This window comes from Balaenoptera acutorostrata, chromosome 11, assembly GCF_949987535.1.
Source record: "Balaenoptera acutorostrata chromosome 11, mBalAcu1.1, whole genome shotgun sequence".
In the NCBI taxonomy this organism is placed as follows: domain Eukaryota; kingdom Metazoa; phylum Chordata; class Mammalia; order Artiodactyla; family Balaenopteridae; genus Balaenoptera; species Balaenoptera acutorostrata.
Window position 1 is genome coordinate 100,595,633 of NC_080074.1, and position 27,967 is coordinate 100,623,599.

The 27,967-nt window shown below is 45.0% G+C and overlaps 1 protein-coding gene across 2 annotated transcripts in view; it reads left to right on the forward strand.

The window, feature by feature from the left end:
• The first annotated feature begins 1,332 nt into the window (after positions 1-1,332).
• The window catches only part of LPCAT3 (lysophosphatidylcholine acyltransferase 3), a 37,828-nt gene continuing 11,193 nt past the window's right edge, over positions 1,333-27,967 (forward strand). For both annotated transcript variants that reach the window (XM_007170126.2, XM_007170127.2), the window contains exon 1: positions 1,333-1,586. In XM_007170126.2, coding sequence (XP_007170188.1) covers positions 1,436-1,586 — 151 coding nt within the window. In that variant the 5' untranslated portion in view covers positions 1,333-1,435. The remainder of the gene's footprint in view (positions 1,587-27,967) is intronic.

The following is a 27,967-nucleotide window of genomic DNA, read 5'->3' on the forward strand; positions in this document are numbered from 1 at the left end:
CTCCCAGACCAGGGCTCGAACCCGTGTCCCACTGCATTGGCAGGCAGACTCCCAACCACTGCGCCACCAGGGAAGCCCTGCTGTTTGTTTCTTAATCTGGGGGATGTTATATTATTCTTGACTTCTCTGATTTTTTTTTTTTTAATTTTGTTCCCCCAAAAAGAGGAGGGAGGTGAAATTTAAGGTTTCAATTCTGTCTCTGCCACTTACCAAGGAAGGAACTTAGCGAGTTCCTTAATTTCTCCAAGCCTCTGTGTCTGTAAGAGGACATCGTAATAATAAATATCCTGTTTCATAATCAATTAAGTGAAATAATATGGATATCAGAGCTGCATAAAGCGCGAAGTGCTATAGAAGTATTAGCTGTAATTGTACAAGAATGCTCCACGAATTCCAGTGGTTACTGGAAACTCTTAGTGTTCCTTTGTTAAGTATTGTCACGGAACCTTGTTCCTTTCTCTTGCAATTACACTCTTTATATGACCGTGCGCCATCCCCACTCCACAGCTTTGGGCTCAGAGCCCAGCACAGGCCCTGGCACATTTTCGTTAGTCTAATCTGAACAGTGGAAGTAAGAATGGGAAGCAAGGTAGGAAGAAAGGACTTTTATTTTGTCTTCAGTCTCTATCCTCCTTGCACTTTGATCTTGAACCTGTATTACCTGAATAGTGACAAACTAGTTTAATTTTTAATGAAAATCATAAGAATTAAATCAGCATATCTTAACTTCATCGTCTCTCGGGGGAAGGTAAAGTTTTAATACAGGAAGTTACATGAAATCAAAGGAGCAGGCAAAGAGCGCTGGGGGCGCCGGGCTCTCCCCACCCTCGGGGAGGGAAGGCGGCATGTCTAACGGTTCAAAAACGGCCGAGGCGCCGTTAGGGGGCGCTCGCGAGGCCGCGGCAGGAATTCCCGCCCTCCCGTTACATGCCCCAGTAACCCCGGCGCGCCGGCGACCGAGAGTAACCTCGCGGTCGGGTGACGGCCCCCCCGCCCTGACTCTCGCCTGCTCCGTCTCAGCCAATGGGGAGGCAGCGCTCGAGCCGGCCGGACTCTCGCCCGCCCCGACTCCTCCCCCGAGCTGTTAGAACTGAGTTGTACCGTCGCCGCGCCGCCGGCTTCTGACTTTTCCAATCACGGGTCTAGTTCCCGATTCCAAGCCCCGCCCCCGGCCTGCCCCGCGTTCATTCTAGGCCCGAGTCACCTTTGCCTTACAAACGTTCGGCCCCGCCCCCTGCCTACCTTGCGGCGTGAGGCCCCGCCCCCTCCCCGGGCCGACCAATGATCGGCTGATCCCGGAGCCGCTGGGCGGTCCTGCAGCCAATGCGCACGCCGTGGGCGGGCTCCGGGCCGGAATTGGGGGTGAAGCTCCAGCGTTGTGCCCACATTCGGGGCGCGCGGAGCTGAGGGGTCCCCGGGGGGCGCCGGAGCTAAGATGGCGTCCGCAGCCGAGGGGGACGTGGGAGCGGTGGCGGAGCTGGCGACGGTGCTGCGGTGGGGTTTCCAGGACCTGAGCCTTAACAAGTTGGCGACGTCCCTGGGCGCGTCAGAGCAGGCGCTGCGGCTCATCATCTCCATCTTCCTAGGTAAGGACCCCTCGCGGAGTCCCCAAGGAACGAGGAAGTGACCGCCCCCTCTTCCCGGAGCCGCCGGGAGGGCTTTGTGGGATGCAGATGTGAATCCTAGAACACACCAACCAGCTGTGGAGAGGAAGACGAGTCTAGTCCCGAGTCTGTGGGCGCCGTGCCCTCTGAACCTCTTCACCTTTCCCTTCGACTCCTGCTGTACCCTTCTGGCGCCTCATTAGGCGCCGCCACCCTCTCATCCTGCCATGCTCTACCCTGTGTCCCGGCGACCCGTCCTTATTTGTCTCTCTCTGGAGTTCTACTCTCTTTCCATGTGTACTGCTGTTATTAATATCAACCGTCACACACGTGCGCTTCTTATTGGCAGGTATAGGCCCCCTAACTTAGATATTTTAGTCCTATGGGCCCCCTCAGCCCCATACTCCATGCTTGCATATTCTGAGTGTCTCTTGTGCATTCCCAGCTTGTATTACACCTTCATCTTTTTGTCCCGCTTCTAATGTTTTCTTCTTATACCATATTGCTTTTTCTTTTCCTTAGCCATACACCTGTCATTTACCCTGGAATATCGTTTTAATACTGGGCTTGGGAAACGAGAGTGGCAACCTCTTAAAAACTACCCATGCTACCCCAAGCGTTTATTGCACACGTGGTTCAAAGGATGTTTTGTATCTGCATTTATGTCACAACAAACTGTATTATAACTGGTTTATAGGCTTTTTTACTGCATCCTTCCTCCGTGGTTTTTTAATACACGGAAGCAGCATGGCACAATGAGAGAAAAAAAAAAGTGTGTGGACTTGGAAGGCAAACAAGTCAGACCCAGCCCTGCTGCTGCTTACAAACTGTGGGACCCTGGGTAAACCACTTAACCTCTCTGAGCCTCAATTTTCTTATTTATGAAATGAGAACGATAATGCCTATCTGATAGGACTGCTGTTAAAGTCTTGTAGGAATTCAAAGGTGAAGAGCTGATACATAAATATTTGAGTAGCTGGAAGGTTTTAGGAAGGTTATGGGACATTAGCTAGGAGAGTAGGGGTGGGGAAGAACTAAGCACACAAGACTGGGGGGCAAGAGCGGGTCTGAACTACAAGAAATTTGAGATAAGTTGGGCAGATGTGGAAAGCCTTAAATGCCGGGAAAGAAATTTGGAAGTTATCCAGTAGTCAGTAGAGACACTGACATATATCACCTAACCCGATCTAGATAATGGGAGAGGCATTAATTCATATTTAAACAACCTTGGGTAATGTCATTGTCACTTGCCTATTACACACCAAACCAAGATAATCTTCCTTTCTTCCAGATGAAGGTCACCTTTTCCCTCCCTTGTAGAACTGTAAAATTTTATAGGCGGAAGGAACGTTTGGTTGTGTGACTTGCTTCATGTCACCTCACCCAGATCTAACCCAAATTTATCAGTACCTCAATCTAAGGTTCTGTGCACCACACCAACTTTGAACTTCCTACTTCTTCATCCTTGTCTCTGGCCCAGTTATTTGTTGGGATTCTAATTGGCAATTAAGAGTGTTCACATTTCATTCCTTAGGAAGCTCACTGTTGATGTCTCAACTATAAATTGAGAATGTAACACAAGAAGCAACAAATTATAAGGGGCAACCTGTTAAATGGAGCTGGGGCTGGAATTAGGACTTGGAATCTGTCCACAGCCTGTGCACTCCTGGTGGACTACTATATACTATCATGGTGCATACAGCTGTCTAGAAAATTGTTTTCTCCGTATCCCACCCCTCTAACCTCATCCTCTCATTCCCACCAAGCATCAAAGTAATAAACACTTGGCATAATACATCTACCACACTCCTGAGCCCCCTTGTCCATTGTACCATTTCCCACATCCCCCCTTCCTATCCCACATGCCCTATTGCCTTCAGTACCTCACAGTATATCTCACGTTTAGATCAACTTGGGGTTCACGTTACCTCAGATCAGGCATAGGTCTTGCACGTGGATGTATAGGACTGTATTTTCTAGGTTTATGTTAAATACATACATAGAAACATAAATTGATAAGCTTGTTGACAAGTGTGTGGAAGAAAGGGTGCATTCTGGTTGTAAATAAGTTTCTCTTACAAAGGTGTTACCACTTCTGTGTATTGTAACCTAGAAACCAGTAGCCTTTCAGCAATGGAGTTCCTGAACCAGCTCTCTTGGGGAGCTGGGATACTGGAGGAAATCCTTGCTTGAGGTACCAAGAAGGCCTGTAGTCCGAAATGATTTCTGACTCACTTTCTTCACTTTCTACTAACGAGATTAATTTGGGTTAAAAGCACCTAAATGCAGGTACTGTGAGGGAAGAGTTAGGTATTATATATTGATATCAGACATTCACATTTTAAAGGGATAGTCTCATTACTTTTTTTTTTTTAATTGTACTTGACTCTTCTTTTTTTAAGGGAACTTTATTTTTTTAATTTTTATTTATTTATTTATTTTTGGCTGCGTTGGGTCTTCATTGCTGCGCCCAGGCTTTCTCTAGTTGGCGGCGAGCACGGGCTACTCTTTGTTGCGGTGCTCAGGCTTCTTGCAGTGGCTTCTCTTGCTGCGGAGCACGGGCTCTAGGCGCTCAGGCTTCAGTAGTTGCAGCACACGGTTTCAGTTGTTGTGGCTCGCGGGCTCTGGAGCGCAGGCTGAGTAGTTGTGGTGCACGGGCTTAGTTGCTCCCCAGCATGCGGGATCTTCCCAGACCAGGGCTCGAACCCATGTCCCTTGCATTGGCAGGCGGATTCTTAACCACTGTGCCACCAGGGAAGTCCCAATACCTAAACTTTTTGAAACATCATTGTATCCTATGATCTTTGGAATAAACAGAATGCTCTCAGATTCTTTATGGCTTAGTTTTCCCCGTTTGCTTACATCTCTTGTTATTCTCCAAATATTATTATCATTACTGAATCATATGATTACCCCCTCATTACTATTTTAATTAGATAGTCTCATTACTTTTTCCTTAACATCTTACTCTCCCTACTTGAGTTCTGTGTGCTGATCTTGAGGTGGGCCACCCAGCATTAGCCTTTAAACCTTTTTAACTGAGACCCATGATAAGAAATACATTTTACATCATGACCCATTATACACATAGGTGACTACTTGCATTGGAAGCAAAAGTTTCAGGAAACATTACCCATCCTGAGTATAGGCAGTGTGTTTGGCTATTTTCTGTTTTATTTTTTAGTATTGTTGATGACCTGCTAAATTGATTTCATGACCCATTAATGGGTTACAACAAGCAGTTTGAAAACTCCTGAGGTAGAGGCTGTAATTTTTAATATTCCGTACTTCGAGGAAAGGGTAAGCTTACGAGCACTGCTGCACTGGAGTATTTTGAACAGGCAGAGGACTGTTGTGGGAGGCATGTCTGTGTTGCATATGACTTGCCAGGAGTTTTGGTGGAAGATAAACTCTGCTGTGAGCTCTGGTGCTGGCAGGTGCTACTGGAAAACATCTCGGCCTCAAAAACTTGGGTCTCCTCGTTCCTTAGCATAATTAATAACATGAATTGTCCCAAACGAATTCAGTAAAATGTACCTACTGTGGGTGAAGCCCTGTACTGGACCCTTGCGAGGGCAAGGGCGGTGGTGCAGAATGAGTAATAGGGCCGGGCACCCGAAGGTATGACATTCTGTCGGTTGGGGGCAGGGAATGGGCACAAGATAAGTACTGTCATAAGTACCACAATAACAGGCGGAAGTCTAAGTGCCATCACAGAGTTACAGAGCTTTGTGAGATTTAAACACTGGACCTTTAATGAACTTTGAAAGTCGTTGAATAAGGTTTCAGCAGACGGAGATGGTGAGACGGAGGAATAGGATGAGCCAGGGGCACCGAGGCAGGGACGTGTGGTTACACATTCAAGGAACAGGAAGTGGTCCAGTTGGACCGAAGCAGAACCTAAGTAGAGAAGTGGTGGGAAATAAGACTGGAAACGTGGGTCGTGGAGCCTTGAAAGCCAAGGCAAGGAGTGTGCGCTGAAGCAGGTGACAGGGAGCCAGGCCAGATACTTGAAAGGGGAGCGACGTGGCTGGCACTGTACTGGGAGCTGATACAGCAGTAGAGGCTCTTTTGGAAGGTGGATCCCGTGGCCACTTTCATCTACACAGCTGCTCGAGCCAGAAGCCTAAGAACCGGCCTTGCCGCCTCCCTTTCTCTCTCTCTCCCCTCACCCCCATCACCAAGTCCTATCAACACCACCTCCAAATTGTGCGTCAGATACACCACTTTGCTCCACCACCACGGCTACTGACCATCTGTCACCGGAACCGCCTGAGCGGCCCCCGATGGGTCTCTGATTTCTTCCTGCCCACCCAATCCCTTCTCTGAGAGCAGCCAGGGTGGTCCGACCCTGCGCCTCTCCTACTCAGACCCCTGCAGGGGCTCCCATACAGCCCTGGGAATCTCCTGCTCCAGCCTTGACTCAAGCAAGTTCACAGCCTTGTAGCCACGTGGCCTTCCCCCAGTTCCTCAGAAAACGCATCAGGTCCTTTCCAACCTTGAGTCTTTGTACTTGCTGACCCCACTGCCGGCAACGCGCTGCACTCATTACCCACCTGACAGAGCCTTTTCGTCTTTCAGGCCTCAGTTCAAATTTTCACTTCCTCCAAGAGTTCTTTCCTGCCTCTCATTTTAAATTAAGTCCCCTGCTGTACTTTCTCCTACTGACTGAAATTTCTTTCTAAGTATATATGCCAATGTGTAATTATATATTTGCAGATGAGGGCAGATATCATGTAAGTTTTGTTCGTCACTGTGTACCCAGAGTTTAATACAGTACCTAGCTTATGGAAAAGGCCCAATAAATACTTGTTGAATAAGCGAATGTGTGAATGAATGACTTGGCAACTGATTACATGGAGGATAAAGAAGTAGTTGGAAAAAAAAAACAAACTCAGTCCTTCTGCCAGCGTAGCTGGAAAAGTGACAGTGTCTTTCACAAATGAGAGGTCAAGAGGAGATGGTGCTCAGTGCCAGGGAATGATCTAGTTTTGGACTTGCTTTAGGTTCCAAGGGCACCTCCAGGTTGTCTTGTGAAGCCTAGTCTTCAGTTCAGGAAAAAAGTTGGACTAAAGATACAGTTTTAGGGACTTCCCTGTGGCGCAATGGTTAAGAATCACCTACCAATGCAGGGGACACGGGTTCGAGCCCTGGTCCGGGAAGATCCCACATGCTGTGGAGCAGCTAAGCCCGTGTGCCACAACTACTGAGCCTGCGCTCTAGAGCCCTCAAGCCACAACTACTGAGCCTGCGAGCCACAACTGCTGCAGCCCACGTGCCACAACTACTGAAGCCCACACGCCTAGAGCCCGTGCTCCGCAACAAGAGAAGCCACCCCAATGAGAAGCCCACGCACCGCAATGAAGAGTAGCCCCCGCTCGCCACAACTAGAGAAAGCCTGCGCAGCAACGAAGACCCAATGCAGCCATAATTAATTAATTAATTAATTAATTTTAAAAAGATATAGTTTTAGGAGTCAACAGTGATATCATAATTGAGTCAGGGAGGGACTAAAGCTTACACAGAAGAGAATCTAGAGTGTGTTGACGTTGCTGCCCTTTGCTGATAATGATGGTGGCTGACATTTATAAAGATGATAATATGTGCTCAACAATACCCCACCTAAGCTTGCCAATTACCCCTAAGATATTTACAGTACTCTTACCATCTCCTTTGTGTAGATAGGGAACTGGGACCTCCAAAGGTTGAATAACTTTCCTAAGGTCACACCTGTTTCTACCCACCTCTAAAATCCCTGCTCTTCACCACCTTGGGATTGGGAGGAGCATGCAGGGGTGGGAAAGACAAAGACCCTCGGTATCCTTCACTCTTCTCATTCTACGTGATTGAACCAAGATGTAATCAGCATGTGAGATACCTCTCTGAGGCCATAGCTGGGGCCGGCCAAATGAAGCAGATGGCCACCCCGCCCAGCGCGAGCTTCCTCCCCAAGCTTGGCCACAGCTGTGGCTTGGCTGGTAGACTCATCAAAAATGGCACTTGGGGGTAAGGACTCATTCCTCGGAGGTTCCGAATTAGCACCACTACGGTTAGCAACCTTTAAAATCAAAGGAGGTCCTGCAGTTAAGCTCCCTTTGGACCAAAGTCAGGTCTGGCCCTTCAGAACTAAATCATCATTCAGGGCAAAAAGCTTTCTTCGGGTAGCAATATGAAGAAAACCAAAGCTAAGCAAGATGGAAATTGAACTGCATTAACTAAATAAATGGGACTTCGGACCATAATACAAAGCAGGTTCCAAAAATTCTATGATTGTGAAATAAGGGAGTCGTCCTAAATGACTTTCAAAGCCTCTTCTGATCCTAAAAGGCTAGGTACATTCTACATTTTAGACTTTTTTCTAATTCATAGCCACAAACTTCATCATAACCTAAAGCTTCCTGTTGGGGATTTCTTTTAAATATATTTTTCAACTACTTTTTTTTTTTTTTTTTGAAAATAAATGCTCCAACAAACCAGTTTGACACATTCATGACTTTCAAGCAATTAATTAGAATTTTACTCATTCTCTTTTTTTTTTTTTTAACATCTTTATTGGAGTATAATTGCTTTACAATGGTGTGTTAGTTTCTGCTTTATAACAAAGTGAATCAGTTATACATATACATATGTCCCCATATCTCTTTTCTCTTTCCAACTACTTTTTATCTACACTCCAATATCTTACATTGCACAAAACTTCATGTTTGAATGCCAGTATAACTTAATGTCAAACAGAACCATTTCTTTGCAGAGGCATGTGTAAATGAGGGCCCATGAGGTTATACACACAGGGTAATTTAACAAAAGCAATTACATGCCCACTGACATTAAATCTGTCTGGGCAGCCATGGGAACTCACTGAAGGAGTTCCGTCCAGCAGCCTTTTAAAAATGGGATTTGGTCTTCAAAAAGGAAATGGCATTTCAGCTGGACCTTAAAAGGTGTGGAAGATTCTAGTCAGGTGGAAATAAAAAGGGGAGCTTTCCAGTGGCAAAGAATAACGAGCATGTATGTGGAGAGCAGGAAAAGTGAGAACATTCTGAGGCACAGCAAGGAATCCAGTTTGGCTAGAACAACAGAGGCTCCATAAAGGAGGAGCAGAGAAGAGCCTGATGGAGTGTTCAGGTGTGTGGGAGGTGCAGGTGGCTGAGTAAGCTGGCAGCATGTGCATCATCTTCAGAGACCTGCGGGCCTAGGTGCACGTCTCTAAAACTAATTAAGATTAAATATGTACTGGGACTTCCCTGGCGGTCCAGTGCTTAAGACTCCGTGCCTGTACTGCAGGGGGCACGGGTTTGATCCCTGGCCGGGGAACTAGGATCCCTCATGATGCACGGCCCGGCCAAAAAAAAAAAAAAAAAAACGATTAAATATGTACTAGGTCTTTCACCATCGACCAATTACTAAACTTCAGCCATCCTTTTCCTCATGTTCCCAAAGGCCAATTTTACTAAAGAAATTGAGGTTAAGAGTTAAGCAGTGTATCTGATAAATAATTTTTTAGTTATGTTTAATTCATAACAAGCAGCAATATTTTGAAACAGAATACAAAATTTACCTGCATTTTAAAAGATAATATAGTCATCAAAGAGCTTTTTTATTTCTAGAGAACTGCCTAAGCAGATCCTTCGCCTGTGTGCGTTCACTCTCATTCTGCTCTGGCAAAGCGTGAGAAGCATTGCTCCTTGGGAAGCTCTGAGGACTAAATGAGATGAACTGTATAAACTCCTGAGCAAGCCTGACCCAGGGTAGTTTTAAGTAACCGTTCTCTCCCTTCCCTCAGTAGATCTTCGTCTCCTTCCTTTTCGAGGAGACCAGCAGCATCAGCTTTCCTAGAAACTCGTTAGACACGCAGATTCTCAGGTCCACCCCCAACCGACTAAATGAGAAACCAAGGATGGGGCCCAGTGATCTGCGGTTTAACAAGCCCTCCAGGTTATACCGGTTCCCCTGATGTTTGAGGATCACGGGTTTAGTGTGTGGCTTCAAGTATCTGTTTTGTAATACTTGATGTCCTGATAGTACCTTAAACTTTTTGAAATGTCATTGTATCCTGTGATCTTTGGAATAAACAAAATGCTCTCAGGTTCTTTATGGCTTAGTTTTCCCCGTTTGCTAACATCTCTTGTTATTCTCCAAATATTATTATCATTCTTGAATCATATGATTAATGTCATTATAATAATGACGTTATTACATCATTATCATCTTTATTATCAGAACTATCATCATTACCCACACCGTCTGTTGTGACTTGGAGCTTTAACAAAAATTAGGTGCCCTCATTGCAGCTGCCAGGGAAAGATGTTCTAAGTGAACTGTCCTCAAGCAGAGAGTTTTAAAGTTTGGGGTGTGTGTTGACATTTTCCTAGCAGTTGCTGAAGTCAAGGGTAAGGAGATTTAGGGCCCACTTGGAGTTCTCTTGATGAAGCAATAATAGCTTCCTAGAGACCTTAAAGCCTAAGATTTGTGTAGCCCAAAAGATGTTGTATGCATCTTTATTTACCTCTATTTTCAAAACAAGAAGGGGAAGCGGGGGGCGAGTAAGACACTAAAAATAAGGATAAGTAATTCTGGATAAGAATTTCCTTTTGGTTTAAAATGGACTGCTTTTTAAATCTAAGTTCCTCCCTATTCAAGCAGTGGCTTTGAAGATAAGTGAGATTCATGAAACTCTGGACACCCTGAATGAAGGATTCTGTCTGAGAACCATGTGTACTATAATTTTTAGTAATAGAGGCTTCTGATGGAAATGTCATTGTGTTCGAATTATAGGGACAGTTGGCCAGAAAGCAGGTAGAAGGTCAGGCCAGAAATGATCAGACTCAGGTTTTGTTCTTGATTCACATGAAGTCAAGTAGATGGTTTAAAAGCCTGACGCTAACCATAGGCTAAGTTTAAATTAAAAATAAAAAGCTTTGTCAATTAAAGATACTTTTCAGTATCAAGTAGCTCTCATGTTGCTACGGCATTTTGATAAGAAAAGTATACATAGTCAGACATAAATAAAGACACAGATGTAGAGAATGGACTTGAGGACATGGGGAGGGGGAAGGGTAAGCTGGGACAAAGTGAGAGAGTAACATTGACATATATACACTACCAAATATAAAATAGATAGCTAGTGGGAAGCAGCTGCATAGGACAGGGACATAAGCTCGGTGCTTTGTGACCACCTAGAGAGGGTATATGGGGATATACATATGCGTATAGCTGATTCACTTTGTTATACAGCAGAAACTAACACAACATTGTAAAGCAATTATACTCCAATAAAGATGTTAAAAAAAAAAGTATACGTAGTCATACCTGCTACATGAAATTATAAGTGGTGAGATAGTAATTTTGCAGGCAATTAAGAATTCACTATAAACAAAAAATAGAGGACTCGTGTGCATATGTTATATGCAAATCTGAGGAGGATATGAGAGCCCAGGAGGCTAGGTTCTGGTCACTGTATATTTGTATGTGCTCTAATGAGAAGTGGCGTCCATGTAGACGTGCTAAATGGCTTATAGCTCTTGAGGTTTCCAGTTTCTGCTGTGATAGCAATTCTAAACTCAGATGGACACCACTCTGGATTACTGTCCATAAATATAAAACCTCTGTTTGCAAGCCAACAAGCAGAGGCCAACTGGAACAGTGCCCTTTAAGGCTCCTATAGCTTATAACTCAGACAAAAGTAGAACAGACTGATTACAGTTGGAGGACAGCATACAGGGCCCTGGTTAAAAATATTGACCCATAAGGGCTACTAGAAATCCTCATTCTTTAGCTAAAGGATAATTTGATTCCACTCTTTAATACTTCTTTAGTTCTTCTGAAAGAGTAGGGAACAAAAGCAAAACATATGAACTCCTATATAGCATGCATTTGTATTATTTATACTGAGCCTAACAGAGTAATTAGGGGGACCTGGTCATCATCTCACCAGAAGCTCCAAATTTCTTCAAGTCTTAACCTCTTGTTTTATATTTTTAAGGTATGTGTGTTTTTATTACATTCTAAAATACATAATTTTTCAATATTTTTGAAAATTCTTCCCAAACCTTCAAGTAATGTTGAGGTGCTGATTTAGAAAGAAGATTATTTCCAGTATAGATGGTCAGGGATAAAGTGAACTTCATCAAAATTAAAAATTTTGTGCATTGGGACTTCCCTGGCGGTCCACTGGTTAAGACTCCGTGCTCCCAATGCAGGGGCATGGGTTCGATCCCTGGTTGGAGAACTAAGATCCCACATGCCTTGTGGTGTGGCCAAAACAAACAAACAAACAAACAAAAACTTTTGTGCATCAAAGGATACTATAAAGAAAGTGAAAAGAATGAGAAACAGAAAAAATTTTAAAAAAGGAGAATGAGAAAATATTTGTAAGTCATATATCTGATAAGGGTCCAGTATCCAGAATATATAAAGACTGCTTATAACTCAACAATAAAAAGACAAATAACCCAATTTAAAAATGGGCAAAGTATACGAATAGACGTTTGTCTGAAGAAGACATACAAATGGCCAATGAGCACATGGAAAGATGCTCAACATCATTAGTCATTAGGGAAATGCAGATCAAGGTCATAATGACATACCACTTCACACCCACCAGGATGGCTATAATCAAAAAAAAAAAGAATAAACAAGTGTTGGTAAAGATGTGCAGAAACTGGAATCCTCATGCATTGCTGGTGGGAATGTCAAACAGCTCAGGCACTGTGGAAAGCAGTTTGGCAGTTTCTCAAAGTTAAACAGTTACAGTATGACCCAGAAGTTCCACTCCTAGTTATGTACTCAAAAGAATTAAAAGCATACGTTCACACAAAAACTTGTACACACATGTTCATAGCATTATTATAATAGCCAAAAAGTGGAAATGACCCAACTGATGAATGGATAAACAAAATGTTATACTCGTAAAATGGGATATTCAGCCATAAAAAGGAATGAAGTACTGATACCTCCTACAGCAATGGATGAACTTTGAAAACATGGTGCTAAGTGAAAGAAGCCAGACACAAATGGCCACATAGTGTCCGATTCCACTTACGTGAGATGCCCAGAATAAGCAAATCCATAAAGACAGAAAGTATTGATCGGTGGTTAAGTATTGATAGATTGGTGGTTGCCAGGGGATGAGAGGAGGGTTGAATTAGGGGTGACTGCTGAGAGGTGTGGGGTTTCTTGTTAGGGTAATGGAAATATTCGGGCATTAGGTAGTGGGGATGGTTGCACAAAACTGTGAATATACTAAAATTCACCGAATTGCACACTTGAAGAATAAAGAATGACTATGTATGATCACAAAGGTAGAGAAAGAGAACCCAAAAAATAATTACAATCATTCAGATTCATAAGGACAATTAGAGGGTGTGATGCTGTTATCTTTTCTCCTGTTAGAATCTTAGAATCTTAGCTGGTTCAGAAAGAGTTTATTGTTTCACTTGCTGGAATACTTGCTGAGAAAAAGTATTGTTTTTTCAAGATAAGAAGCGAGAGGAGGGGCAGACAGATCAGAGAGCAGAGAAGATGAGGCTGGGGGCTCTGCAGGCCTGGCCAGCCCTCCTCCCCCCCTCCCTGTACCTGTGCTCCCAGGTGAGAAGCATCTCTGCTAGTTGACTTGTGCACCCCTTCCCACTCCTGGACTTAAATAGGTGCCCTGGGTCTGAAATACTTAGCCTTAGCGGATAATCACAGGATCTTTCTACTCCCTTCCCACCCCCAGGGCCCCACTCCCTTCCCTTCCCGTCTGCCCGAATTCCCCTCCCGGAAGTTAGTTACTCTCCTTGAGGTACCCGTTTCAGCCACTGTATGTAAAAAAGTGAACAAACCCGGAAGAGGAGTTCCATGCTACGTGGTGCTGCCTTACTCCACATACTGAGCTAGGGGCGACGATGTACCCCAGAGTCCAGACTCACAGCCTTACCACCCCTTCTCTCCACAATTTGCTTCCCAGCCCTTGCATCCCAGCTGGCCCACCCTGCCTGCTACAAGCCACAGTCCTGCCCAAGCCTTCTCAGCCTCACCCCTCCCAGGCCTGAGCAGCTCCTGAGAGCCAGGATCCTGCTGCCACCATCCCTCCTGACCCCAGCCCCCCACCTCAAACGCCCACCAGAACTTCTTTGGGGAATATGCCTATTATTTGGAGGACCTTGGATGAAGCCCTGTGTCCACGGAATTTTGGGAGTGGCAGAATTTTCTGGTGTATGCCTAGTTTTGTTGTGGTGGTTGACTTTTTTTTTTTTTTATAAATAATCCAGGGTTTGTGGGACCTGAAGCTTCTATAATCTTGGTGAACTTCTTTAAGAAAAAGAATACAAAAATATCTTGCATGTTTTTATAAAAACGTATGACCTTGGGAACACATCGCTAGCTCCTGCCTCCACCCCCCCCAACCCCCCACCCCCAGTCTTAAAGGGGCCCGTGCAGGTGAAGGGCCTCAGCCTGAAGCCTGATTAAACTTCCTGGCAAATCGGCTTCTTCTGGGAGTACTGGGTGCAACTGAGACCTTTATATTTGAAATTTGCTATAGGCTTACTTTAAATCAGATTGAGGTGGGCAAAGGCCAGAATTTCCCACCTCTAGTTTAGAGGCTTGAGCCTGAGATTTTATATCTTAAAACTGGTTAAATGAATACTCAAATTTTAAGAAATTAGCTATAGATACGCTTATATAAAATATTTGTCCAGGGGTCTTTCCTGGTGGCTCAGTGGTTAAGAATCCGCCTGCCAATGCAGGGGACACGGGTTCGAGCCCTGGTCCGGGAAGATCCCACACGCTGCAGAGCATCTGGGCCCGTGCGCCACAACTACTGAGCCCGCATGCCACAACTACTGAAGCCCGCGCGCCTAGAGTCCGTGCTCCGCAACAAGAGAAGCCACCGCAACGAGAAGCCCACGCACTGCAACGAAGAGTAGCCCCGCTCGCCACAACTAGAGAAAGCCCACGCGCAGCAAGGAAGACCCAACACAGCCAAAAGTAAATAAATAAAATAAAATAAATTTATATAAAAAAAGAAAGAACAACACTGTGATAAAAAAATTTTTTTTTTAATATTTGTCCATACGTAAATTTTTTTTTTTTTTTAAAGAATTTCACTTTATTTATTTATTTATTTATTTTTTTGGCTGTGTTGGGTCTTCGTTTCTGTGCGAGGGCTTTCTCTAGTTGCGGCAAGCGGGGGCCACTCTTCATCGCGGTGCGCGGGCCTCTCACTATCGCAGCCTCTCTTGTTGCGGAGCACGGGCTCTAGAGCGCAGCCTCAGTAGTTGTGGCTCACGGGCCTAGTTGCTCTGCGGCATGTGGGATCCTCTCAGACCAGGGCTCAAACCCGCGTCCCCTGCATTGGCAGGCAGACTCTCAACCACTGCGCCACCAGGGAAGCCCCCGTAAATATTTTTTAAGTGGCCTCAAGGAAGTACATGTATAATGCTTTTACAGATATTTTCTCTTTTAATCTGCACAGCAGCCTGCAAGATGTCTAATATTTTCCCTGTCGGCTGAAAGAAAAACGCACAACCTAAAAGTTGCAAGTTAAGTTTTATTCAGGGACCTTACTGAGGACTATAGCCCGGGAGACAGCCTCTCAGATGGCTCTGAGGAACTGCCCCGAAGAGGCAAGGGAGGAGCCAGGATATATAGGAATTTTTTTGCTGGGAAAAAACATGTAGTCAAGCATCACAAGATGACTGCTAATCACAAAGAACAGACATCTCAAGTTAATGATTTTAGTGCTTTTCTGTGTATGGGACGATGCAAGAATGTGGGCTGATTGAAACTATTCCTTAGATATACATCTTAACTATCTAGGGCCCGTATCCAAAGCCCAGAATCCTTCCAGTTTTTCTGCATCCTGAATTCCCCTCTGGGTGCATTATCGGTGGGTGACTGCACTGCCTGATGGCTTGGTCCCTGTAGAACTGGAATGGGGGGCAACATTCTTTTCTTTACATCCCTATTTCAGAGATGAAGAAATTAAGGTGCAAAGAATCTAAGTGATTCGCCCAAGCAGCAGAGCTGAATTTCTAAACCAGATTACTCTGATTCCTGAGTCCGGGGATATTCTAGCTAGAATCAGATAATCTGGCTAGAAGTTGCCACCATGTGGTTTGCTAACTTGCAAAGAATTAAAATGTGATAAAATGCACTGAATATAAGCAACAGGAGTGCCATTTATCTTTGCTAGAAAAGGCATTTCGGTGTCTTAAAGTGCATCAAAGTCGGTCAACATCTGTTGTCCCCGTTCCACTAAAAGGAAGAACTGCTAGTCAACAGCCTTAACATTCTTTCGATCTATAAATTTTTGTCGTAACAAAATAACTACGTGACCATTTGAACAATCTGTAGTAGTACAGAAAAGACTGTAATCCAGATGTTCACAGATGAAGACGGCGTTCCAAGCATCCCTTTTGCCATCTGATCAGGCTTGAGATACTCCTGAGGGCTGGCCACTGCCGGGTGGCTGACTTTTCCTGGGCTCAGAAGCCAGTGAGCGCCTGAGTGTCTGCTCCCCATAGGGTCACACAGAGGGGATTGGCGGCTTCAGGGCTGGTCTGTTGTAGTATTATAACTTTCCAGCTTTGGCAGCAGGTTCCACCAGCCCGCCGGCATGTGTGTCATTGACACTAATCTTTTTAAGAAGTCCTTGCTTGTTAATTACCAGAAGCACGTGGTTTGAGTGGAGCAATTGAAGACTGACTTTTGGTGGGACTTTGGGGCAGTTCAGGTTTAGGTTGTTTATTTGGGTTAAGTGACTAAAAAAACTAATATTTCTTAATATTCATAAGAACACTTTTCCTTTCTTTCTCACAAGTAACAGCCATTTACTAGTTTACCCTTAAGATGTCCCCTCTGTTCTTCATTTTTTCCCAGGACATTTTGATCATTTGTCCCAGTTTCCCTGAATCCTCTACTACAGTTGTCAAAACATTTGAGATACTCAGCTAGAGGTCACTTTCAGAAATGAACTGCACAGGGAATTCCCTGGTGGTCCAGGGGTTAGGACCCGGCGCCTGCACCACTGTGGGCCTGGGTTCGATCCCTGGTCGGGGAACTAAGATTCTGCAAGCCACGTGGCATGGCCCAAAAAAAAATTGGAGGAAAAAAAAAAAGAAATGAACTGCACAGTATGAGGGTAGGGACAGGGAGTCCCCAAGAATTGATGAAGAAAGAAAGTAGGGAAGAGCACCTAAATTTAGCACTGAAATGAAGTTTTTGAATGGTTTTAGATAGGAAGATAAGCAGACGTAAACATGGGCCTGTATGCGTCTGTGAACAGAGAATCAGAAGATAATACAGCTGTAGCTTTAAAAGCACACAGCTGGTTGTTAGAGATGCACTCGCAGGCCACTGCCAGGTGTCAAGGCATGCGGCAAAGTTTCAGCATGGAAATCAAGTGATGTGGGTTCTAATTGGAGCTCTGCTCTGTTAACCTGAGGCATGCCAGTTATCCCCTTTAGGCCTTAATTTCTTATCTAATGAAGGGTTTGGAGTCAGTGATTCCTAAGGTTTCGTGGGTTCGAAGAATTTGGAGCTTATGAATAACCATTCAGCATATGATTCAGCCCGAGCCATAGAGACTGTCAGAGTGGGGAAGGTGTGTTGGCACCTTGGCCGTTCTATCAACGAGGCTTAATCTGCAGAACAGAAACAGGGCCATTGTGAACAAATTCCAAAGGCGAGCTTCATCCCCACCTCAATGTCCATAACCTCCCAGTGTTCTTCCAGCTGGCAGAGTGATCAGTAACTAAGCTTGAAGCATTAAGTGCCTAATCAGTTACCTATCACCGAAAAGAGACAGTGTCTTCACCCTTCACGCAGGGCTTCACTCTACTTCCTATTTCTACTTGTCTTCCTTTTCTCTGTATAGTTCTTCAGCACAAGGAATTTCCACTTTGGTGAAAGAAAAGAAAGGAAATTTGAGTGGCAGATCTTCACAGTAGAAATAAGAATGATAAAATTATCATGTGAAAATATTTGATAAAAATAATCTACAAATAAGCCATATTCAAAAGCAGTCCTCTTTTATATTCTAGTCTGTGATTCTTGGGAAAACTGAACTGAAATTTGATCCTGAAAGTGGCCTTCCAGTTGCCCAAAGCAAAATACCCATTATCTATGGGAACATTACATAGTCTAGAAAAATTTCAACATCCAGATGATGCAAGGCTGAAACAGGTTTTTCCAACCATCTCCTTTAACTAGAAATTCCAGAGTCAGCATAATCTTATCAGTAAACAATCCCTAAGAGCAGTGATGGATGGACAGAGCCTTTTTTTGAGATCCTCTGTCCGCCATCCCTTTATCTCTGACCATAAGCATGAATTTTGAGTTTGAGATGACTTTTAGTCACTTTATTCTAAGGAGCCCATTGACACTCTGAACCAGATCTTCTCACAGGAGGTGCGGGCAAGTTGCCCTGGGCTGGGGGTATGCTACCACGTTCCTGAAGGCCAAGGAAGAAATGGGTAGAAAGGAAACAGGGGCGCTGAGCTAGACCACAACTCTCGGAGGTTGACTGCAAAAGGACAGTAGCTGGAAGGAGCAGCACAGGGCCGAGGGGCGGGGCTAGAGGGGCAGGGCTGTGCCTTTGGAAGGGGGCGGAGGGAATGTGCGGAGCGACTGAGTCATGGGTGGATCCAGCTTCATCAGTCACAAGCAGTCAGTACAGGTTAGATAACTGCTTTGATGTGTTTGATGTCACTGTATTCGTAAAACGCAGACCATAAATGGTTACTTACCTCATATAGTTGCTGTGAGGACTAACTGGGGTCATGTGCCTAAATTTCGTGTAAAACTCAATGCATGACACATGGTAAGTGCTTGATAAATGTTAGTTGCCGGTATTGATGATAATACTTGTTATTATTGCGAAGAAAAGACTGAGGAAGCTGGCAAGAAAGATCACAGATGAAGTTCCCACCTAAGAGTGGTTGGGGTAGATAGAATTCAGAGGATTGGGACCAAAGGGAAGGAGGGGAGGGTATTTAAACAGAAGGGAGGGACATCTTCCTCTGAGTCTGGAGAGAAGGAAAAAGCTTGGATTTCAAGCAGAGCTTCTTCAGTTTTCCCGCGGACAGCTCCCTGAAGACCATGGTGGAAAACTAAACAAAGGTATCCTCTCCGGGGCTCAGGGACTCAGCCTAAAGCAGCTGTTGAAAGATAGAAGTGTCATTGAAGCCTCGTGTTGTATCTTTAAAATACAGGACAACTTGGCATTCCATTTTGTATAATGGATTTGGTTTACCAGTTAAATTACTTGAGAATTTTTCCTGCAGAACTTCTAATAAAGTGGGCATGCCACACCTGTCTCCCAGCTCCTATCAGTTGCTCACGTTTAGACAATGAAACACGGACATTGGCGACGATGTTCTGAATCAGAACTGGGGAGCTCTCTGCCATGCTCCTACGCAGTCCCAGCTTCTGAAGAAAGAGGCGTGTTCCACAGCTAAGGAATTGCCCACTCCTGTTTTCAATAACCTTTCCAAAGAGAATCAGTCGGGTTGACTGATTCCCTGGGGGTGGGCTGGGGTCCCTCCAGCCCCCCGTCTCACCCAGCTCCTCCTACACCGCCGTTCTTCCCGAGAGACAGCCCTCATCACCCATTTCACTGAGGAGAGGAAGGTTCTTTTCCTGAGCTTGCTCACCTGCCTCCCAGGTTTCTCTGCCAGTCTCCTTGCCTCGCCCTCCAGTCTCGGGAAGAGCCAGGGCTTTTTCCCTCCTTCTGCGGTAAACACTTGTTGCTCTCCCACACATACTGTCCTCACCCACTATACGGCTTTTCTTCTTCCATAAAATACACATGGGGACGTCCCTGGTGGCGCAGTGGTTAAGAATCCGCCTGCCAATGCAGGGGACACGGGTTCGAGCCCTGGTCCAGGAAGATCCCACATGCCGTGGAGCAACTAAGCCCATGTGCCACAACTACTGAGCCTGCGCTCTAGAGCCCACGAGCCACAACTACTGAGCCCATGCGCCACTAGTACTGAAGCCACTGCAATGAGAAGCCCGCGCACCACAACGAAGAGTAGCCCCTGCTCGCCGCAACTAGAGAAAGCCCGTGCAGCAACGAAGATCCAGCACAGTCAAAACTAAATAAATAAATTTTTTTAAAACAAAATAAAAAATAAACAGCATGCCATCTCCCAAGAATACACAAACAGAAAGAATCCAGAGACATCCCTCCCCCACCAAAAACAAAAAACAAAAAAAAACACATGGATAGAACTTCTCTGTCTTAGAAATGCTTCCCTTCACTCAGTGGCCACGCTCTCTGGCCAGAGTCTTTTACTGCTTGCTGCCTGGCGTCCACGTCCAGCCTGCATTTCCTCTTGGTCCAGCCCCCGCTTCTTAGCTGGCCACCAGGTCCCGGCCCCCATGCCCCTTGTGCTGCTCTGTTTCACGGTGACGAACAACCTCATTGTGAACGTCTTCCTCACCCTCCTTAGACTTCGGCACATTCGATGTTTTTAAACTCCTTTCCTACCGCAGAAGTCATCTTCCTTTCTCACATGGTTACCGTCCTCATTTACCTCTTGTTCTCTGTTTTTTTTTGTTGTTGTTTTTTTTTGTTTTTTGTTTTATATCATTATTTATTTATTTATTTATTTATTTTTATTTTTTTTGGCTGTGTTGGGTCTTCGGTTCGTGCGAGGGCTTTCTCTAGTTGCGGCAAGCGGGGGCCACTCTTCATCGCGGCGCGGGGACCGCTCTTCATCGCGGTGCGCGGGCCTTTCACTATCGCGGCCCCTCCCGTCGCGGGGCACAGGCTCCAGACGCGCAGGCTCAGCAGCTGTGGCTCACGGGCCCAGCTGCTCCGTGGCATGTGGGATCTTCCCAGACCAGGGCTCGAACCCGTGTCCCCTGCATTAGCAGGCAGACTCTCAACCACTGCGCCACCAGGGAAGCCCTTGTTCTCTGTTTTATCTCCGTTTCTTTTGCTTGCACTCCCTTAAGTGCAGGCATTTTCCAGGACTCAGCCCTCCCTTTGCGGCCTCTCCCTGGGAGAGTTTGTCTGGCTTCAGTTGTTGCCAGCAGAGCCAGCTCTCTCCTCCGGTCTGTGTGGCTCTGTCAGTGGCATCACCTTCTGACGTGGAGCCTTGAGGCCAGTGGTCTTCCCGTTGGGGTCCGTGTACCCTAGGGGTACATGAAGACTTTCCAGGGATACGTGGGCACAGATGAGGGAATCCATTTTCAGATTTTCAGCTTCCATATGTATTCTTTTCTAAAATTGACGTGCTTGAGACTGTGTCTGCTCTGAAAGTTCTCTTACGGTCACTCTTCACCAGCCTTTAGAGAGGAGACTTCCCCAGTGGTCCAGTGGTTTAGACTCTGTGCTTCCACTGCAGGGGATGCGGGTTCGATCCCTGGTCGGGGAAGTTCTGCATGCCGCACGGCGTGGCAAAAAAAAAAAGGAGAAAGGCCCGGGGGTAAGGGGTGCCCCAGGGAAACATTTCACAGGAGCCACGAAAGTGAAGCAAAGAGGAGCAGCCCCTTATTTTATCCAGGCGACAAACTCATGACAACCCTCTGCCTTATCGTTCCATCTTAGAAGTAGAATTCAGAAACAAGGTGGTTGTCATGAGGGAGAAGTATTAACTTGTTTATTTGAATTAAAAAATGAGGTTAGACCCCTTTTGACAGAAAGTGATCAAGCTGATTGGTTTGCCATTTAGATTACACGGCAGACATTTTCCATGTGTACTTAAAGCACATCTTCAATATACATTTTTAAAAACACATCATTTGCTGTTGTTTAAACTTACAGACACAGATGCAGAGAACGAACGTACAGATACCAAGGGGGAAGGTTGGGGGGTGGGAGGAATTGGGAGATTGGGATTGACACGTATACACTGTTGATACCATGTATAAAATAGACAACTAATGAGAACTTACTGTATATAGCACAGGGAACTCTACTCAGTGCTCTGTGGTGACCTAAGTGGGAAGGAAATCCAAATAAGAGGGGGTATATGTGTATGTATCGCTGATTCACTTTGCTGTACAGTAGAAACTAACACAACATTGTAAAGCAACTCTACTCCAATAAAAATTAATTAAAAGCAAAAAAAAAAACTTATAAATGTTAGATGGCAACTTACAAATGTGAGAAGGCATCTATAATTTTTCAGAATTCTTTCAGGGGCTATTCCATCAAAAAAGTTTGAAGACCATTGTAGGGGCTTAGCCACCTTTAATTTATCCCTTTCCATCATACCCCTCATTCCAGTCATTCCTCGTGATTTTTTTTCCTATTGTATCAATTTCAGACTCTGCCTGGTTTTCCAAACCTTCCTGTCCCTTCTCGTGGTCAACCTGGTCTTGTGAAGTGACTGTTGCATGCTGTTTCCTACCTCCGTGTCTTTAGTACATAATTCTCCTGCCCATTCCTTATTTCTTCTCTTTTCATCCTAACTGCTGTGTTCATTATTGACCTCTCCTCTAACCTCTACAACGTTGGCTATTCCATGCAATTAGCATTTATAGAACATCGTTGCTTGATTTTCTTTTCTCTCTAAAAAGCTCCTTAAGAGTCTAAAAGCATCTCTTACACTCTACCATATTCTCCTTTTGCCTAATGCATTGCCGACCACATAATGGATGCTCTATAAATATTTTATTGACTGCCTAGAATACAGTATTTGTTCATTCATTCTTTTATTCTTTCTTCCATACAACAAATATTTTTGAGACCTTTTTTGTACCAGGAAAAGACCTTTTTTATACAAGGCGCTTGTGGTACAGCAGGGGGAAAAAAGAGACAAAAATCCTTGCCTTCAAAGACTGATACATAAGTAGAATACGTAGTATGTGAAAGAGTAATAAGTGTTGAGGGGAAATAGAAAAATTAAGTAAGAAAGAAGAACAGGAAGTGTGTGTTGGTGGCATAGAGGGTGGGGTGAGTGTGTGCAATTTTAGATACATGGTCAGGGAAGGCCTCACTGATAAGGTGACATTTTAGTAAAAATCTGAAGGGCTGGAGGGACTTGAGCTTATCTGTGAAAGAGCATCCCAGGCAAGGAACCTGTTAATGTGAAGGCTCTAAGGTTGCACCTGCCTGGCATTCCAGGAAGGGCAGCCGAGAGTAAGAGATGAGTCAGAGAAAGGTGGGGGAGGGATGAACAGATCAGTCTGGTAGGTTCTGATTGGACTTCAGCTTTTGCTGAGTGAGACTGAAGGGCTAGGGGGAGATTAGTCAGGAGGCAACTGTAATAGTACAGGCCAGAGGGACTTCCCAGGTGGCTCAGTGGTTAAGAATCCGTCTGCCAATGCAGGGGACACGGGTTCGAACCCTGGTCCAGGAAGATCCCACATACTGCGGAGCAACTAAGCCCGTGGGCCACAACTACTGAGCCTGAACTCTAGAGCCCACGAGCCACAACTACTGCAGCCCGAGCGCCTAGAGCCCGTGCTCCGCAACAAGAGAAGCCACTGCAAGGAGAAGCCCGTGCACTGCAACGAAGAGTAGCCCCCCGCTCGCTGCAACTAGAGAAAGCCCGCGTGCATCAACGAAGACCCAACGCAGCCAAAAATAAATAAATAAAATTTTCAGAAAATACTATAAAAAATTTTTTTAATGGTGCAGGCCAGAGATGGCATTGACCTGGACCAGGGGAAGAAGTGGTCAAATTCTGGGTTCACTTTGAAGGTAGCACAGACAGAGTTTGCCGACTGACTGGTTGCAGGGGGAGGGTGGGGTCCAGGAAGGGTGAGAAGGTTGCAGGGCTTCAGCCTCGCGTGAGCAGAAGGGTGAGGTGGCGCTTGCTGAAATGAGGAAGCCAGGGGGGAGCGGGCTTTGTGAGGGAGATGTGTCAGCAGTTCAGTCTGACACCTGTTAAATTTGAGATATCCGTTAGGCATGCACCCAGTCCACATTGTACACGAGTGTGAAGAACAAATTTGGGAGCCATCAGCGAACAGATGGTATTTGAAGCCATGTGGCTGGGCTTCCCTGGTGGCACAGTGGTTGGGAGTCTGCCTGCTAATGCAGGGGACACGGGTTCGAGCCCTGGTCTGGGAGGATCCCACATGCCGCGGAGCAACTAGGCCTGTGAGCCACAACTACTGAGCCTGCGCGTCTGGAGCCTGTGCTCCGCAACAAGAGAGGCCGCGATAGTGAGAGGCCCACGCACCGCGATGAAGAGTGGCCCCCGCTTGCCGCAACTAGAGAAAGCCCTCGCACAGAAACGAAGACCCAACACAGCTAAAATAAATAAATAAATAAATAAATAAATAAAGCCATGTGGCTGGATGAGATCGCTGGGCACTTCTCTGTTAAAGCAGAGGTTGAGGCAGTCTCACAGTTACTGAGTATCTAATATGTACGAGGCTTACTATATGAACCCAAACCTAGATATTCATTTTACTGATGAAACTGAGGACCAAAAAAAATTAACTCATCAACCAGCCTGAGGGAGCAGCTAGTAAGTAGAAGAACCGGGATTCAAACTGAGATCTGTCTCAACTCCAGAGTTCGTGTTCTTCTAACCATACGGTGCCTTAATTTAATAGTATGTTGCATTTTAGAAAAAGTGCTCTTGGCAAACCATAATCAGTATCCTTATAAAATAAATATGCTATGACTCTTCTTTTGAAATGAAGATGGGAAGGAAATCCCTTAGTCATTTGTCACATGGAATGAAGATTAGATTCAGAAGCCCTGATACCCACTTTCACCAGAATTTCTCACTTAAAGTTGTAAAGCCTGCTTTACAAACTCCCTGTAACTTTATGTGAATGTGTATAATTTTTGTGACCACTTACAATATTTTAGGCTGTGCTAACTACTTTATATGCATTATCTCCTTTAGTCCTTACAACTCATTGAGGCAGGTACTGTCCCCATTTTACAGATGAGGAAACTGATGCTCAACATCAAATGGCTATTAAGTGTCAATTACTGTTGGTCAACCAATCAAAAAATGAAGTATACAGGATAGTATGCTATGGGAGATCCAAAGGTATAGGAGGACTTGAGGAAAAGAGATTGTGAACATGTGATAATTTTAATATAAAACAAGAATGTAAGGAATGGCAATTTGTTGTATACAATGATTTGCCAAATAAGAGTCTTTGCCCTAAGTGCCATGCATTTAAGGCATGAGTCCATAACGCACAGGGCCACGAGTTCACCGTGGTCTGCGGTAGCCTTAAAGGAGGAGACATTTGAACTGGGTTTCCGAGAATGGGTAGGACTCTATTGAGTAGAGGAGTGGTTGGAGAATGTGTCCCACCCAAAGGCATTGGCACAAGCGAAGGTCTAGAGATGAAAGACATAAGATGTATTTGAGCAAAAACTAGCATATCAGTCAGCTGGAGCAGGGAGATAGAGGCTTTAACCGGAAATGTAGTTTAGAAGATAGACCTTGAATCTTCGGCTTGGGAACTGTTGGAGTCGTTGATGTTTTCTGAGCAGGGGTTACAGGAAGAGCCCTCTGGTGGAGGATTGTTGGAGGACGCGGCTACAGGCAGAGATGAGGTCATGGCAAGAGTTGAAGGGGCAGTGCTTGAGGGCCTTCACTGCAGATGTAGCACAGGAAAGGAAGGGGATGTGACGGTGGTGAGAAACACTGGAAAGGAGGAATCAACAGGATTTGGTGGCTGGGTATAGGGAACCAAGGAGAGGGAAGAGGCAAAGACAACTTCAAGCCTTTGAATGTAGTTGTGTGGCCTGGACAACGGTAACACCATTAACAAACAAAAGAAGAAGCCAAGAGAAGACTGATTCGGGGTAAAGTCCATGTTGTAGTCACACAGAGTTTGAGATGGTATGTGATATCAAAGTGGAAATGCCAGCCAGGAAGTAGGAAATGTGGAACTGAAACTTGAGAAGTCAGGATTAAAGATGTGGACCTGTCTTTGGCATAAAGATCACATTAAGTTACATGAGACTGGATGGAGTTTCCAGAGGACAGTATAGCAAGAATAGCAGAGGACCAGGGCTGACTCCTGGAGGTCAGCTGTATTTAGAAGCCAGAGAAAAGCCTTGGGTGAAAGAGACAAAGAAAGAGAGGTTGGTGCGATCTATTTGAATTGCGTCGCCACCCTTGGCCAAGGCAAAGCTCAAAGCAAGCACAAAGAGTGAAAAGTAAACATTTAGGAACTTTTGTAGCCATTCCATAGTGCCACATCATCCAAGCCCATGACTTTGTATTTTACAAAAGTATTGGTCCACAACACATGGGAAATTTTGAAAACTGGTCTACACCACTGACCGAGAAGGGCTAGTCAGAGGATAAAAGAGCCAAGAGGTCCACTCCTAAGTATATACCCGAGAGAACTGAAAACATACACCACACCAAAAGTTGTACAGGAATGTTCATAGCAGCCTTATTCTTAATACCCCAAAAGTGGAAACAACCCAAATGTCCATCAACTGATGATTGGATAAATGAAGTATGGTCTGTCCAAACAAAAGAATATTATTCAGCCATAAAATATAACGACGTACTAGGGCTTCCCCCGTGGCGCAGTGGTTAAGAATCCGCCTACCAATACAGGGGACGCGGGTTCGAGCCCTGGTCGGGGAAGATCCCACATGCCGCGGAGCAACTAAGTCCATGCGCCACAACTACTGGGCCTGCGCTCTAGAGCCCGAGAGCCACAACTACTGAAGCCCACATGCCTGGAGCCCGTGCTCCGCAACAAGAGAAGCCGCCTGAGTGAGAAGCCCGCGCACCGCAACAAAGAGTAGCCCCCGCTTGCCGCAACTAGAGAAAGCCCGTGCGCAGCAATGAAGACACAACACAACCAATAAAAAAATTTTTTAATAAATAAATTTATATTAAAAAAATAATGAATTACTGATACATGCTACAACATAAATGCACCTTGAAAACATTATGCTGAATGAAAGAAGCCAGACACAAAAGGCCACATATAATATGACTCCATTTATATGAAATACCCAGAAAAGGCAAATCTGTAGACAGTAAGTGGGTGGTCACCAGGGCCTGGAAAGCGACTGCTAACAGGGATGGGGTTTCTTCTGGGGGGTGAAAACGTGCTGGAATTAGTTGGTGGGGACGTTGCACAACCTCGTGAATGTACTAAAAACCACTCCGTTCTACACTTTTTTTTTAATTTTTATTTTATTTTACTTTTTATTTATTTATGGCTGTGTTGGGTCTTCATTGCTGCGCGGGCTTTCTCTAGTTGCGGCGAGCGGGGGCTACTCTTTGTTGCGGTGTGCGGGCTTCTCACTGCAGTGGCTTCTCATTGCGGAGCACAGGCTCTAGGCACGCGGGCTTCAGCAGTTGCAGCACACAGGCTTAGTAGTTGCGGCACGCGGGCCCTAGAGCGAGCAGGCTTCAGTAGTTGTGGCACCAGGGCTCTAGGGCGCGTGGGCTTCAGTAGTTGTGGCGCACGGGCTTAGTTGCTCCACGGCATGTGGGATCTTCCCGGACCAGGGCTCGAACCCATGTCCCCTGCATTGGCAGGCGGATTCTTAACCACTGCGCCACCAGGGAAGCTCCCATTCTACACTTTGAGTTTGATGGTATGTGAAATACATCTCAATAGAATAAGAAAAAAAGCAGGGAAACTGATATCTCAAAACCAACGCCAGAGAAGCTTTCAAAAAAAAGAAAAAATACAGAAGGAGCAGTTGAAGAAAGTAGGGAGGAAGAAAAGGCAGTTGGATTTGGGGCATTTTAACCAGGAAGATTAAGCCAAAACGTTATTCCGTGTCAGCAGTTCTTAAAGTGTATGTAGTCCATGAACTCCTAGGAGTCCCTGAGAACCTTGAAGTCATTTTCAGAATAAAATTAAGATGTTATTTGTCACTGTGTTGACATTTGCACTGATGGTGCAAAAGCAGCAATGGGTAAAGCTCTGTTGTTCCCTTAGTACGAATGAAGGCAAGGGCACCAAACTGAACCAGCACTCCCTGCATTCTTCACCACCAGTCAAAAAAGGGCAGGTGCACTTAAGAATTTCCTTATACAGTAGATATTGATAGATAGTATCCACACTAACAAAAGTTGTTTGAGGTCCCCAATAATTTTTAAGAATATAAAGTGATGCTGATAAACAAGGATGTACTGTATAGCACAGGGAACTATATTTAATATCTTGTAATAACCTATAGTGGAAAAGAATCCAAAAAAGAATCTATATACATATATATACACGTGTGTGTGTATACATAAAACTGAATCACTTTGCTGTATACCTGAAACTAACAAAACATTGTAAGTTAACTGTATTTCAATTTTTTAAACATGGTTTAAAAAAAGCGGTGCTGAGACCAAAATGTTTGACAGCCGTTACCATATGCTAAGGGTGTTCTGTCGGCTCTTGGCGTGGTGTCAGAGGTGGTTTTCTTCTTTTGGTAAAATCAGTATCAATACCTGGCTAAGCCAACACATAGC